This window comes from Ranitomeya imitator, chromosome 3, assembly GCF_032444005.1.
Source record: "Ranitomeya imitator isolate aRanImi1 chromosome 3, aRanImi1.pri, whole genome shotgun sequence".
NCBI lineage: Eukaryota > Metazoa > Chordata > Amphibia > Anura > Dendrobatidae > Ranitomeya > Ranitomeya imitator.
In genome coordinates, this window is record NC_091284.1 from 776718397 (window position 1) to 776733554 (window position 15158).

A 15158-nucleotide genomic window follows, 5' to 3' on the forward strand; every position below is an offset into this window, starting at 1 on the left:
TTCAGCACAGCCAAAGGGAGGAGGTGCACAGTCATAGGTTCCCAAGCCTTAATGTGTAAGTTACAAGTGACTGGCACACTCCAGAAGTGTTGTGATGCAAAATGTGGGTTTATTTTACATACAGTAAACACAAACGTTTCAGTCGTTACTGGACCTTCATCAGTGTGCTAAAGGGAAATATATACAGAGAAAGTGACATCCAATGCATAAAAAAAAGGAACAAAATATAGAAAACAAACAGGAATAGATATGATGATACACCAAAAAGGGGAGAGGAAACTAGGGGATTAGGGTGTGTCGAGGTGGGAAGGTGTAGATGAGGAACAAAATATACCATGAGGTATGAGTGGAAAAGGTAAACCTACCTAATTTACTAGTATGTTTTGAGGAGCCCCAACTGTTAAAACTAAGTTGCATCTACACCTTACCACCTCGACACACCCTAATCCCCTAGTTTCCTCTCCCCTTTTTGGTGTATCATCATATCTATTCCTGTACACGTTCGGATTTTTCAGCAAAGATATTTCGGCCATCTTGTTTGATAGTTCTCCATTGGAGTTGTTGTTCTTACCTGCAATCATGACTTTATCTCTCTATGTGATGTATATACTTTTGTTTATTTTTATCGTGTTTTTGTTTATGTTTATTTTCTATATTTTGTTTTATGCATTGGATGTCACTTTCTCTGTATATATTTCCCTTTAGCACACTGATGAAGGTCCAGTAACGACCGAAACGTTTGTGTTTACTGTATGTAAAATAAACCCCCATTTTGCATCACAACACTTCTGGAGTGTGCCAGTCACTTGTAACATACACAGCAAGGAAGACACGCACAGAGGCACAACGAATACAGACAAATAACCTGGGTCAGCTATTTCAAACCAAGTAGACGGAAGTTTAACCGACTCAGAACCCAGGAACCACCAGCATTAAATAGCTGCCCCAGAACCAAAAAGAGGCAGAGTAATTTAACCCAGACCTGACCAGAACAGAGCCAGGACCAGTCCATCCAGAGTCACGACACTATGTTTTATATTGCTGAAATCATGCAGCCACTGTCCGATACATGCTGCCTGTGCATCGGGCAAAATGTATCAGCTGTCGGGTTTGCTTTAAGCTTATGCTCACATATAGTTATGGCCAAAAGTGTTGGCACCCTTGAAATTGTTCCAGAAAATGAAGAATTTCTCCCAAAAAATTATTGCAATTACACATGTTTATTTCCTTTGTCTCTATTGAAACAACACAAAAAAAACTGAAAAAAAGGCAAATTGCACATCATTTCATACAAACCCCCCAAAATGGACCGAACAAAATTGTTAGCACCCTCAACTTAATATTTTGTTGTACTGCTAGAAGACCCCAATAATTTGCTGGGAGAAATATTTCATTTTCTGGAACAATTTCAAGGGTGCCAACACATTCCGCCATGACTGTAAGTCTGTTAAAAACCCTAGAAAATATTTTACATGTAAGCTCCATTTTCAGTCAGACTGCTCCCACAGCCAGTTATGGAGGACCCTATAATACATAAAGCGCTGCGGAATATGTTGGCGCTATATAAATAAAGATTATTATTATTATTATTATTACCATGCCAAGAAGAGACATCATGCATTAACAGTACAAGGCAGAAAGTGCCCCGAAAAGTAATGGCAATCAAAGAATACCGCTATACATAGGGCAGGACGCACGTGCCCCTCTAGACAATGCCTAAAGCCTCTTTCACACTTCCGTCTTTCAGCTTCCGTAACAATCCGTCGATATTTGAGAATGCAGGATCCTGCAAAAAAATTTGCAGGATCCGGCATGTTCCCATAGATTTGTATTAGTGACGGATTGTGACGGATGGCCATCTGTTTCATCCGTCATGCACTGGATCCTGCATTAAAAAAACGGTCCGTCGGGCAGAGAAAACGTTCAGAGGAACGTTTTTTCTGCACGTCGGAAAATTGGTCAGTGACGCATCCTGCGCTGCCAGTCACTGGCTACAATGGAAGCCTATGGGCGCAGGATGCGCCGCTGCCTGTGAAAAGCAGGAATCCAGCGACGGGTCCCGTCTTTTCAAACTGAAAATGTGTGGAAGAATTTCCAGTCAGGGAAATTCTCTCTCACTCGCTCTCTTTCTCTTTTTACTATTGATGCTGCCTACGCAGCATCAATAGTAACAAGATAGAATGTGAAAAATAATTTTAAAAAATAAAAAAATCGCAATATTCTCACCTACTGGCATTCCCGCGCAGCGTCACCGATGTTCCCGGCAGCTAGCGTTACTTCATAGTAATACATTGCGAAATCTCGCGAGAAGTCGCGGTCTCGCGAGATTTCGCAATGTATTACTAGGAACCCTAGCTGCCGGGAGCCTCGGTGACGCTGTGCGGGACCTCGATAGGAGAGAACATCTGACATGTGTAATCTTTGTTTTGTGATGCCTGAAAAATAAATCATCATATAATACAATATGTTAAAAATCCAATCCAAGGAGTTATTAACTCAGAATGGTATGTACAAAAGACTATTATTAGCTCAGAAAATATATTTATTTATAGGAAGCATTCATAAATTTCTTATAAATTTTTCCTAGGTCAGTCTAAGGCCGTATTCACACATCTGGGTGACTGAGGCTGTCGAGTTCGGGTCAGCAGACCCAAGGCTGACCAGGAAGCATACGGACCCATAATAATGGAAATATGAGCACATCTAATATGTTAACGATTTGTGTGTTCTTTCTGGTAAAATGTATTCGTGATTCCTTTTTGCAAGTTATTTAAGTCTATGGGATTTGTTAACAATGGATGAAAAATGAAAGACATTTGTTTTCCATCTTTTTTAACGGATTCATTGCATTGTTTAATGGGGGGGCACTCTTTGTAGCCCCTTGACATCTCAAAAAATGGCTACAATAAACATGGTTTTGTGCTAATTAGGATCCAAAGAGTTGCACTGGCCTTCACCCTTTAACCACTGTACATGGATCTGTGCTGGGGCCAAAGGGTTGACTGTTGTTTTTGGAGGCGCAGGCTGGCAGGAATGGTCAGGCAGCAGGATCAGAACTAGAAGGGCAGATAAAGTACAAATATGTCAGGCAAGATAAAACGAGCTGAGGTCAGAAAAAGGGAAATCCACTAGAAAACAGTCGCAGAAGATCAGGGTGTGTAAACCAGACAAGCAGAACTATATCTGGCAGCTTCCAGCGGGAAGGTAGGAGCTGTTAGTTGGGTGCGGTGCAGTCCAATTGGCCAAGTTAAGGAGCTAATGATTACAGCTGATAGCACACACACCCATACTACCAGACTGGATGACACTACAAGTCCCAGCCACCCTAGTCAGTGGCTGAACAGAACCTGCACCACCCAGAGCATTTGGTCTCTACGTCTTCCCTATCACCAGTATTGCTGGTAGAATAAATACTGCGGCAGATGGTCAGAGGAGCAGACGTTGTAGGAGCAGCAGTGTCACATCTCCACCAGAACCTGCCACTTCTGCTTCTTTCGTCAGGTGCCGCTGTATTCACTCTGCAGGTGGAGCTGGTGATAGAGGATATATCAGATCTAGAAGCTCTGGACGGCAGACTCTGTCCAGCTACTAAGGTTAGGGTGGCTGGGATCTTCAGTGCTGGCCAGTTTTATACTGTGGGTGCGTGTGCTGTCCAGCTAAAGTTATCAGCTCCCAGCTCCAGCCGGAGAGCACCACACCCTACCTACTAAGGCTTCCAGCTTAGTGCTGGAAGCTGCCAGATATAGCTTTGTGTCTTTTTCTCCTGTTTGGTTTTACTGTATTCCTGTTTTGAACTTAGCTTATTTTTCTGACTATTCTTACAGATCCTGATTTTGTCCTTGATGTGACCACTCAGCTCTGACCCTGCTTGGCGACCATTTGTGCCTCTGGATGGCAGCCCTTCCATGGCAGCCTACCGCTTGGTTTCTGATGTAAAACTAGATCCCTGTACAGGAGTTAAAGTGTATCTGGATATCGGCCAGATACAATGTAACAGATTCCAGAAAAATCCTCATACCTGGTTTCACAACAGGACCCTTCAGCTGGACAGCACACACACCCATACTACCAAACTGGCCAGCATTGCAGGTACAAGACACCTTAACCTTGGTGGTTGGACAGTGGCTGCCGTCCAGAGCTTCTGGTTCTGACATATCCTCTATCACAAGCGATGCCCGCAGAGTGAATACAGTGGAGGCTGGAGACAGAAGTAGAAGTAACAGGAGCAGGTACTGGTGGAGATGTGACAAACAGAAATAAAAAATGTCACACTGTTTACTTCAGTTTTTTAAAAGCGATAAGAATAATGTGTGCAAATCAAATGACACATAAGACAAAAAGGGGTCCATTTTTTCCAGATAAAAAACAAAACAAAACACAAACTGATGTGTATCTAGTATATAAACTATATTCTAGGTATTAATAATAAAAAATGTAAATGATGTCCAATATATAAAAAGATAAGCAGCTTACATGTAACTGTGCCATGATAATCACGTAAGGCACGAAGGAATGCAATGAGAAACTGGTTACAGCTTCGCAGTAAAGTATAGAGGAAATGGGAGTAAAGGAAGTAAAGGTGCTATTTTCACAATGTAATGTCCTATTGTGAGAACTTAAGGGGTTTTCCCAAATTCCAAAAATATATGTGTGATAAACCCGCACCTCGCCACCCTGCCTGACATCGCTATTACATCAAAGGGATCACACGGTTCTCACTTGCACCAACGTGACATTTTGCACCCCCTAGAGACATGTAAGGTCAGCTTGGCTCAGTTTTACACAGACATCCCCTATCCACGCGGGCCTAAGGAGGCACGGGTTGAGAGAAGGTGGCTCACGTATCCACTGATGTGGCACCACACTCACTTACAACCCTGACAGGCTGAGAGGCCCCTTTCAGTAGCACCAGTGAAACACAGTGCTGCCAGCCTGGTAGGACTGCCACCAGTTCTTCGTTAGATATAAGCCCGGTCTGTTAACAGGATTATATTGAGCAAGAAAACCAGCCCTGGTAGAATGGAAAGATAAAACCGAGAACACTGATGTGTGGATTCAATGATCGAGATAAAACAGCAGTCCAAGGTTAAATTATATATTTCATCGCCTGAAGGGCACACTAGAAAAAAAACAATATATACACAATGGTTATACATATACAATTGTCAGATATGCAAATACAGGTGGGTAGTACCAAAGTATAAGCATATGATACAAAAGACAGTTACCGGTTTGACAGTCGGCGTTGGATGCTGGCAACCACATAGGAAGTGTGAGGGCCAGCTATTTCCAGTGTCTTCCAACATGCTGCACAATGTGATCTCCCTTGGCAGAGAACGAAGGCCCACATCGTCGCACATGCACTTAACTCCTTGGTCAGTTACTTCCTTCCCCATCATCAGGGATATTCCTAATCTCTCTCTCATGTGCTCTGGCAGCTGAAACGCCAAAACCTATGATGGCTCATAACTTCTCTATGGAACATCATAGGGTGGCGGTTATGGTGCCATCGGATCCAGCCAGGTAGAAGTTACACTTGGACATCAAACACGGCTTTGCTACATGGATTCTACTAGCTGTTCTATGCATCTGCCTACCCCTGGGTTCTAGAACACGTCGAGAACCCGGCGGGCATTCGGCCCATCTTGAGATCTCTAAAATGTAAACTGTATACACCACGGACGTACAATAAATCTATAACTCCATCAAATTAAGGCTCCGTCCGGCTTGAGGAATTTTTCTATCACTAAATTAGCTTTAGAATCTCAATTGGGATCCATCCTGCCAGGAAAAACTTAGTCCCAGCTATCTGCGTGAATTTAGCTCAATCACCTACAAAGAACGGTTTCCTGTCTCAGCTTCCTACATTGTAAGAGGACTATAATCTGGAACCGGATATGATAGTTGATTGGCAAGAAATGATAGCCCCCATATGTGTAAGGAAGGAGACCAGGCTGTGGGTACCTATGAGACACCAGGTTCCGGAACTGCAGAGGCTGCATCCAGTGTTGCAGGGGGAAGGAAATGGGAGCCAGACAGGACCCATGACTGAGAGAAGGGGTGTGGTGAGCAAGGGGAAGAGGGAGAGGCGATCACGGGAAAAGGCAGAGGGTTCCCGCCGAAACCGAGAGCAGGGACCTGCTGCGCACCGCAGAGAGACACAGACTGCAGAGCAGAGACCTAGGACAGGCGCAGTGGGGACTCCCAGGTACCATCGAGTGTGCTGAGAGACGGGCACCGAGGGAAGTGTGGCGGAGCAGCTATCCAGGTACCATCGGGTGTGCTGAGAGTCGGGCGCCAAGTGCAGCATTGCGGTGCGGGCATCCAGTTATTGGCAAGTGCAATAACTGCAAAACGCTTTAGGTTTCGGCTCTGCAATTCAATGGGCTAGGGGCTCAGCAGGCAAAACTGGTGACCGCCTGCTGCTGCCAGAAGAGGGACCATGTGTTGGGTGAGGAAGCCTGAAGATGCAGTGTCGACCTCCGCCGGTATTCCATCATTCATCGGATTGCAAGCGACTAAAGGACAGTGGCGTCACGATAAGTTAAATTTGATAGAAAGACTGTTGCGTGGAATCATAATTACACTGTTTAACCCGTTTCCCCCCTTTCTGTTATCCCCTTGCGAGGAGTTCATTATTGCTAATTAAACGCACTTTTGTTAATCCTTGCTCTGTGCCTCTACGTTACTGCATCCGCCATTCTGGAGCTTTGCCTGGTTCTTCCTACTTGCTCTGTGGCGGTGGCAAGTGAGGTTCACATTTGTGGGGTTCGCACTGACATCAGTGAGTTGAACTGAGTTCATTGGCTGTGACCTTCCAGGACCTTTTTGACGTCACCGCGAGCGTGAGAAATTTCTCATGATCATGGTGACATTAGTCAGGTCACAGAAGGTCACCACGAGATAATGAGCTGGATGACAGGCTGTATAGTCACAATGCAGCCTGCCATATAGATGTAGTAGAGCTAGACCCATCATGGAACAAACTTATTATCTTATCAGTGGACAGGTGAGGAATATTGTGGCTTATTATTTTAATTCTGTTACAGGAGAACTTATCTTCTATGGACTAGGCGTTGACGTGAGTATGGTTTAATTTAGATTAATTAAAGGAGTCTGTGTCATTCTTTCAATTAAAGAAATTTATTCTGGCTGTGTGTTTATTTACAATGTAACTGTAATGAATAGGTGTCTTATAGACACTTCTTCGTTACTTAGTCATGGGCTTGATGTCACTGGACAATACAAAGGTGACATCACAAATGTGAATCGCACTTGCCACCGCCACTGGACAAGTGGGAAGAGCCGGGCAAAGAGACAAAATTTGGGCATCAAATAGATGCGCCTTTTCTGGGGTGGCTGCAGGCTGCTATTATTAGGTTTGGGTGGGAAATATCCATGGCCCCTTACCAGCATAAGAATACTAGCCCCCAGTTGTCTGCTTTGGCTTGACTGGTTGTCAAAAATAGGGGGCAACCCACACAATTTAAAAAAAATTATTTTAATAAATAAAAAATACTGCGTGGGGACCCCACTTTTCTTGATAACCAGCCTTGCCAAAACTGACAATTGAAGGTTGCAGCCCACAGCTGTCAGTTTTGCCTGGCTGGTTTTCAAAAATATAGGGAACCCCACATCATTTTTTTCTTTAAATTTATTTATTTATAGAGGATGCAGCGGCTGATGAATACTCCCATCAGGCACCGCCTGCTCTGGCTGTTAACAGTTGAATACAACTCTCAACATTGTTCTCTGTTAGCCTGATCGCAGTGCGAGCAGGGTACAGTAATGTGAGCTGTCTTCACTTCAGCACCCTGCGCTGGGGAACAGCACGGACAGTACCGCTGATTTCCAGGTGCCGGTATTTGTCACACTGATAACACAGGGCCGACTTTTGCGGTTTTTAGGAATAAAGCTCGGGAATCCGAACACAAATCTGAATGTGCAATGTTCATGTTGAATTTGAGATTGGCGAACGTTTTCAAAACAAATTCGCTCATCTCTGGTTACTACTACTTTATTTTTCCAAAAATTCCAGTTGCCATGTTATAAAGGGAATGCATCATTGTGGGCTATAACAAGGAATGCAATAATCTTAGTTGTGGTTTTAAAATAAACATATTGTTAGGAAACTACATAATTAAATCCTGTTACTATTCTGAACATGGTTTATCCATTCCAGAAACTGAACCTTTATGGCATAGACAAGGATAAGTGAACAATATAGAACAAGGACAACTTTATCTATTACGTTGCATAATGTATCGCTGACACAGGAAGAGGGAAATAGTCATCTGGGCGGCTCCCACCAGATTTTCCTGTATATTTTATGATATTTCTTCATTTATGCTTTCATCATCAATGGTTCTATTGTATTAACTAATAAGACTTAATGCTATAGTAGATCTGAGAACCTAGAAGAATAAACCACAGATCTATAACATACATTTATTAGTATTCCCTGTGTTAGTTTTACTGGTTCAAAAGTTCGTATTTAAAAGAACAACCTTTTTTTAATGACTGTTTTGCCATGAAAGTGTTTCCATAAGAGCAAATCCTTCCCTTTTTAAAGATCACATGCAGATGCATCATGATACTTTGGACATCTTAGTGTTTAAGGGCTTGTCCATGACTTTAACAGTGATGGCCTATCCATAGGATAGGTCATAAATGGTATTATCGGTGGATGTGCAACACCCAGTATTCCCGCCGATCAGCTGTTCTCAATGCTGGCAGCAAGCAGAACTGCTCAGTTGTGGAGCTGCACAGCACAGCTCCGTGTAATGAATAGTGGCCAAAGATGGGTACTGCATAATATGCCTCTTCTTCTAATCAATAGGGGACAGATGTGCAATACCTGACTGCAGCCACTATTCCACTGACGGAGCTGTGCTGTGGAACTCCGCAACAGAGCAGATACGGCAGCCGCTAGCAGTTGGAATAATTGATCAGCACGAGTGCTGGGTATTGCACCCCCACCTATCCTAAGGCTAGCCCATCAATATTAAAGACCCAGACAACCCCTTTAGACTGATAACTGGTCAACATGCCAGCAATCACCCAACAAACGAGCAATGTACTCATTTGTCTGGTGATTGAATTGTTCATGTTGACATTAAAGTAATAATAAGCAACACATCATTTCGGGCAAACAGGAGATAAGCCGCCAATAACATTGATACTCGAATCGCACAAAACAATCATGGTCCAAAAAGGCCATTTAATGACCTCCAACCAGCCTGCACGTAGCTGATCGTGGGTCGTATAACGCACCTATAGAGCATTTCCTCCACTGCACTCCAAACATGCAATTTACAGTGCCTTGCGAAAGTATTCGGCTCCCTGGAACTTTTCAACCTTTTCCCACATATCATTCTTCAAACATAAAGATACCAAATGTAAATTTTTGGTGAAGAATCATCAACAAGTAGAACACAATTGTGAAGTTGAACTAAATTTATTGGTTATTTTAAATTTATGTGGAAATTCAAAAACTGAAAAATATTATTCGGCCCCTTTAAGTTAATACTTTGTTGCGCCACCTTTTGCTGCGATTATAGCTGCAAGTCGCTTGGGCTATGTCTCTATCGGTTTTGTACATTGAGAGACTGAAATTCTTGCCCATTCTTCCTTGGCAAAAAGCTCGAGCTCAGTGAGGTTTGATAGAGATCGTTTGTGAACAGCAGGTTTCAGCTCTTTCTACAATTTCTCGATTGGATTGAGGTCTGGACTTTGACTTCGCCATTCTAACACCTGGATACGTTTATTTGTGAAAAATTCCATTGTAGATTTTGCTTTATGTTTGGGATCATTGTCTTGTTGGAAGACAAATCTCTGTCCCATTCTCAGGTCTTTTGCAGACTCCAACAGGTTTTCTTCAAGAATGGTCCTGTATTTGGCCCCATGCATCTTCCCATCAATTTTAACCATCTTCCCTGTCCCTGCTGAAGACAAGCAGGCCCAAACCATGATGCTGCCACCACCATGTCTGACAGTGGGGATGGTGTGTTCAGGGTGATGAGCTATATTGCCTTTATGCCAAACATATCGTTTGGCATTGTTGCCAAAAAGTTCAATTTAGGTTTCATCTGACCAGAGCACCTTCTTCCACATGTTTGGTGTGTCTCCCAGGTGTCTTGTTGCAAACTTTAAACAACACTTTTTATGGATATCTTTGAGAAATGGCTTTCTTCTTGCCACTCTTGCATAAAGGCCAGATTTGTGCAGTGTACGACTGATTGTTGTCCTATGGACAGACTGTCCCACCTCAGCTGTAGATCTCTGCAGTTCATCCAGAGTGATCATGGGCCTCTTCGCTGCATCCCTGATCAGTCTTCTCCTTGTTTTAGATGAAAGTTTAGAGGGACTGCCGGGTCTTGGTAGATTTGCAGTGGTATGATACTCCTTCCATTTCAATATGATCGCTTGCACAGTGCTCCTTGAGATGTTTAAAATTTTGTATCCAAATCCGGCTTTAAACTTCTCCACAACAGTATCACGGACCTGTCTGTCGTGTTCCTTGGTCTTCATGATGCTCTCTGTGCTTCAAACAGAACCCTGAGACTATCATAGAGCAGGTGCATTTATACGGAGACTTGATTACACACAGGTGGATTATATTTATCATCATTAGGCATTTAGGACAACATTGCATCATTCAGAGATCCACAATGAACTTCTGGAGTGAGTTTGCTGGAATGAAAGTAAAGGGGCCGAATAATATTGCACGCCCCACTTTTCAGTTTTTGAATTTCCACATGATGTACAATAACAAATTGCATTGTGGTAACACTGAATTTCCACAAAAATTTAAAATAACCAATAAATTTCATTCAACTTCCCAATTGTGTTCCACTTCACCAAAAATTTACATTTGGTATCTTTATGTTTGAAGCATGATATGTGGGAAAAGGTTGAAAAGTTCCATACTTTTGCAAGGCACTGTATGTAAGCCTAACCTTCATAATCTATTACCTATAACTTATTTATTGCCACTGCAATTGGCTTTTTAGGCTGTCTGCCACAGATATCTGTCCTGTGATTGGCTGATCTTGAGGGAATCCTTTTTTTTTAATGTTATACAAGGTTGATTGAGATATTGCCAGCAAAAACTTTAGGCAGGCTAGGACAGCGACAGCGACAGGACATGGAAAAAGTGGCCAGATGACAGGTAGGCATCCCCAATGAGAGGAAGTATCCCAAGAAATAGTTTCTACTGTTTAGTTGATGACAGGAGAATGTTTCTGATGCCAAAATAAGCCAAATAAAGAGCAGATTAATAGATTTTGAAATTATGCAGAAAGAAATTTGCTTCTGATGGATTGCTAAACATGTGGTAATAAAATAGATGGTATTTATAGATGATTGATTTGCTCGGAGGAGTCACTGGCGTCTAGTGTTCAGTGATAAAGGTTTGCTGAAAGAAGCAGAGTCCAGGAAAGATTGTACTGTAACAAGAGACTTCTGGGAAGCAAGTGACACTGAAACGTTATTCTACAAAAGGGAGAAAAATTTGCCACCAACAAATCATTGTTCAAATTTAGTTCTGAGGCCAAAGAACAAAATTATATGGTATATAGGTCTACTGTGTAGACATCATCAAATGATTATATTACCAGAGAGGAGTAAAGCAGTCAAACGTTTCACCAAATAATGAAGAAATCATACAAGCAATCTTTACTTGGTCAGAAGAAAAATGAGGAGCCAGAATTTTATGATGAATGATGTACTAGTCCAGGAATTCCTGATAGGTTTCGGAATTACCCTCAAGGTGAATATATAGACAAGTGAAAACACAGACTATTGATTATTAGATGGACAAGAACTAATGAAGTCAATAGAGGAATAGCAATAGAGGCAAACTTTGAAAGCATCCCCAAGTACAGTGGCAAAAACCATCAAGCGCTACAAAGAAACTGGCTCACATGAGGACCACCCCAGGAAAGGAAGACCAAGAGTCACCTCTGCTTCTGAGGATAAGTTTATCTGAGTCACCAGCCTCAGAAATCGCAGGTTAACAGCAGCTCAGAGGAGACTTTGTGCAGCAGGCCTTCATGGTAAAATAGCTGCTAGGAAACCACTGCTAAGGACAGGCAACAAGCAGAAGAGACTTGTTTGGCCTAAAGAACACACGGAATGGACATTAGACCAGTGGAAATCTGTGCTTTGGTCTGATGAGTCCAAATTTCTTTTTTTTTTTTCTTTTTGTGCAAAGCATTATTATATTGTTGGCTGGACCATACAATGCAACCTTTTTTTTTATAATTTACCTTTTGTGTCTCCCCTATTTCCCCAGAGATTGAAGCTTGCGAGCGCGGTTCTCAGTCCTCTTTATATCTGTTGAATTATGTGTTTCTCTGTCATGTCTTTATTGTCTGTATAAGTCCCCTCTAAAATGTAAAGTACTGTGGAACTCTTGTAAGGGGGTGAAGAGGAAGACGAGCCCAAAGGAGGTTGCTTTCCCTGCTCCTTACCTGGAACCACTTAGTCGGACAGCTGGGTTGTTGGGGGGAGGACTTTCTGCCCTGGACAGAGGGGACCATGTGACTGCTGGGGGGGGGGGGAGAGGAAGAGAGAGGAGTGTGGTCAGAAAAGAGTGGGAAAGCAGAGCGCGCGGGACAGCGCGCCAGAGAGAAAGCAGGCTGCAGCGCCGCGCTCCCCACGAGAGAGTGCTCCCTGTGAGGGCACTGAGGCTGAGATATCCACCATAGTGAAGCCTGTATGTGAGGGTGTGGACTCGGAAGCCTCCGTAATCAGGGAAAAATTTTCCCCTGACAGTGCAGAGACAGTGACCTGAGCGCGCAGCCCTGGAGACCGCAGTGACAAGCCAAGTCCCCTGAGTGTGATAAGTAACTGCCCAGTGTGTGTGGACTGCCAGCCTAACATACAGAGACTCCTGCAGCAGTGTGCTGTGCTGCTTCCTGCTTCCAGTTTCACTCTGAGACAAAGACTGCAAAGATTTAACACCGGAGTGTCCAGGTCCCAGGAGACAGAGGAGAGACTTCAGAATCTTCAAGTGCTGCTGGTGACTGTACCCACGTTGGAATAAGGACCCTCCAGTCAGGACCTCGCTGGACTGATAAGTTACAAGAACACTCGTTAACCATTTCTATTCCGCTTAACTGTTTCATAGCTTCAGTTAGCTTGTTCTGTATTGTTATACTGTTTGCTTTATCTCTATTAACCCCATTTCTCCCTGTGAGGAGAATCTTACTCCTGTTAATAAATCACCCTCAACAGTTGGTCTGTCTGTTCCGTGGTGACATACTCAACCCTGCACTCTATTACACTATCATGCTATATGAGTGTATTGAAGCCACCAGAACTGACATGTGGGACCCCTTCTTTAAGATATGGAACCCCTGGATAGATCTAGATCCAAACTCGCAACTAAATCAGTCCCTACGTCTGTCACCCTGATGAGGCAGGATCTGAAAGATGGAAGAAGGAAGATGTCCAAACAAAATATTAGGGGTTTAATCATATGTCTCCACTTGAGTAGGCCTTATCATAAATTATATTCTTTCTTTCTCTACCTTAAGTTAACACTCCTTCTATGACCCAATCTGAATCTGAAATTCTGACTATTTTATGTTGATGGCATTGCGTGCATTAGCTGATAGTAAACTGGTGTAAAACACTCTGTGGATTACCCGTTTGTCTTCCCTTTGTACTGTCTTTCCCCCCTATCTTTTCCTTGTCTTCCCCTATGAAATTTACACCTCCCCTGCGTGGGAGAACCTACCCAAACTGTTGTATACTTTCAATATCTTATTTCTAAATAAAACCTATTGAAGCTAAAGTGCTGTGGAATATGTTGGCGCTATAGAAATACAAATTATTATTATTATTATTACATTATGGTGCTCTCAGATTACATAGCAAAAACCTTCTGACAGATTCCATTTAAGGCTAAACCAGAGCTTCAAGTATTAGGGATTGTGCATTTTTTTACCCATGAAGACATTAAAAACACTTTATCACCAATTCACAGGATAAGTGATAACTGATCGATCAGTAGAGGTTCGACTACTGAAACCCCCAAACATTGCTGTCACCTTCTGCGCCCCCCTAGCACTATGCTAGATTGTTTGCAGGTCGTATAAGTGCCAAGTGACTTCTCTCCACCATTCAAACAGAGGGATATTGTATATGCTTGCCAACTACTGTACTCATTCTGTATGAGCCTGGCAGTGATGGATGAGTAGTGTCCTGCTATCTCCAGCAAACCGAGAGAACATCGATGGAGCATGCACATGTGCCACCTGCTCTGGCATAGTGCCTGGAGAACACAAAATGTGACAGCTGAACGTTCGACTTCTAAGAGCCCCAATAATTGCCAGAATGGGGGACTTCTGTGCTCAGCCATCTCCAGTAATCCCATAGAGAATCAATGGAGCATTCGTCAAGCATGGCCACTCAAGTGCACATGTGTGACCTGTAGACTGACCAGCATGGCGCCAGGAGAGATCTTAGCTCACACATTTATACAAGCATTGATGTCATAAAAAGATTACCGTACATAGAGGAATCCCATGGAAGCATGAGAAGAACACAAATTATATTTAGCTGCTGTTCCTAGTGGGAATCCCAGAAACCCACTATTGTAACCCACCAGTAATAAAACACCAAATTAATCACTTTGGAAAATGAATATGAACTGCACATATTTTTGCATCTTGTTGCAAACATCTACTGTATCTTATACGTTCTCATAGAGCGACGTAACACATAATATTACATATAACTTTCTGCAACACGCTGGATGTTGTCTTCTGTGCCCCTATTGTACCTGGACAAGTCTCCATGCCTCGCTAATCACTGCATACTGGAGTCGATTCAGCGCAAACCCATCAGTCTCTTTCATTAATTTTACAGGTGACTGACCAATTTTCTTCATGAGAGAATATGTTCTCTCCACAGTGACTGGTTCTGTCTGCGGGTGGGGAACCAATTCAACCAGGGGAACATAATACGGTGGATTTACCTGTTAAGCAGAAAAAGAAGAATAGAGACAAATTAATTCATTATCCATTTTTTGCACAGGGTTAGACTTGACTACCAGAGGATCCCCTTGGTTGGCATAATTATGAGCCTCTAAGGATTAAAGAGTTGCCCAGGCATAAAATATTAATGACGTATCCTTAGGTTAGGACCCC

The 15158-nt window shown here is 42.9% G+C and overlaps 1 protein-coding gene across 2 annotated transcripts in view; it reads right to left on the minus strand.

Moving 5' to 3' along the window:
- The window catches only part of CRYL1 (crystallin lambda 1), a 216504-nt gene that overhangs the window by 49125 nt on the left and 152221 nt on the right, over positions 1–15158 (minus strand). For both annotated transcript variants that reach the window (XM_069759098.1, XM_069759097.1), the window contains one exon: positions 14792–14986. In XM_069759098.1, coding sequence (XP_069615199.1) covers positions 14792–14986 — 195 coding nt within the window. The remainder of the gene's footprint in view (positions 1–14791; positions 14987–15158) is intronic.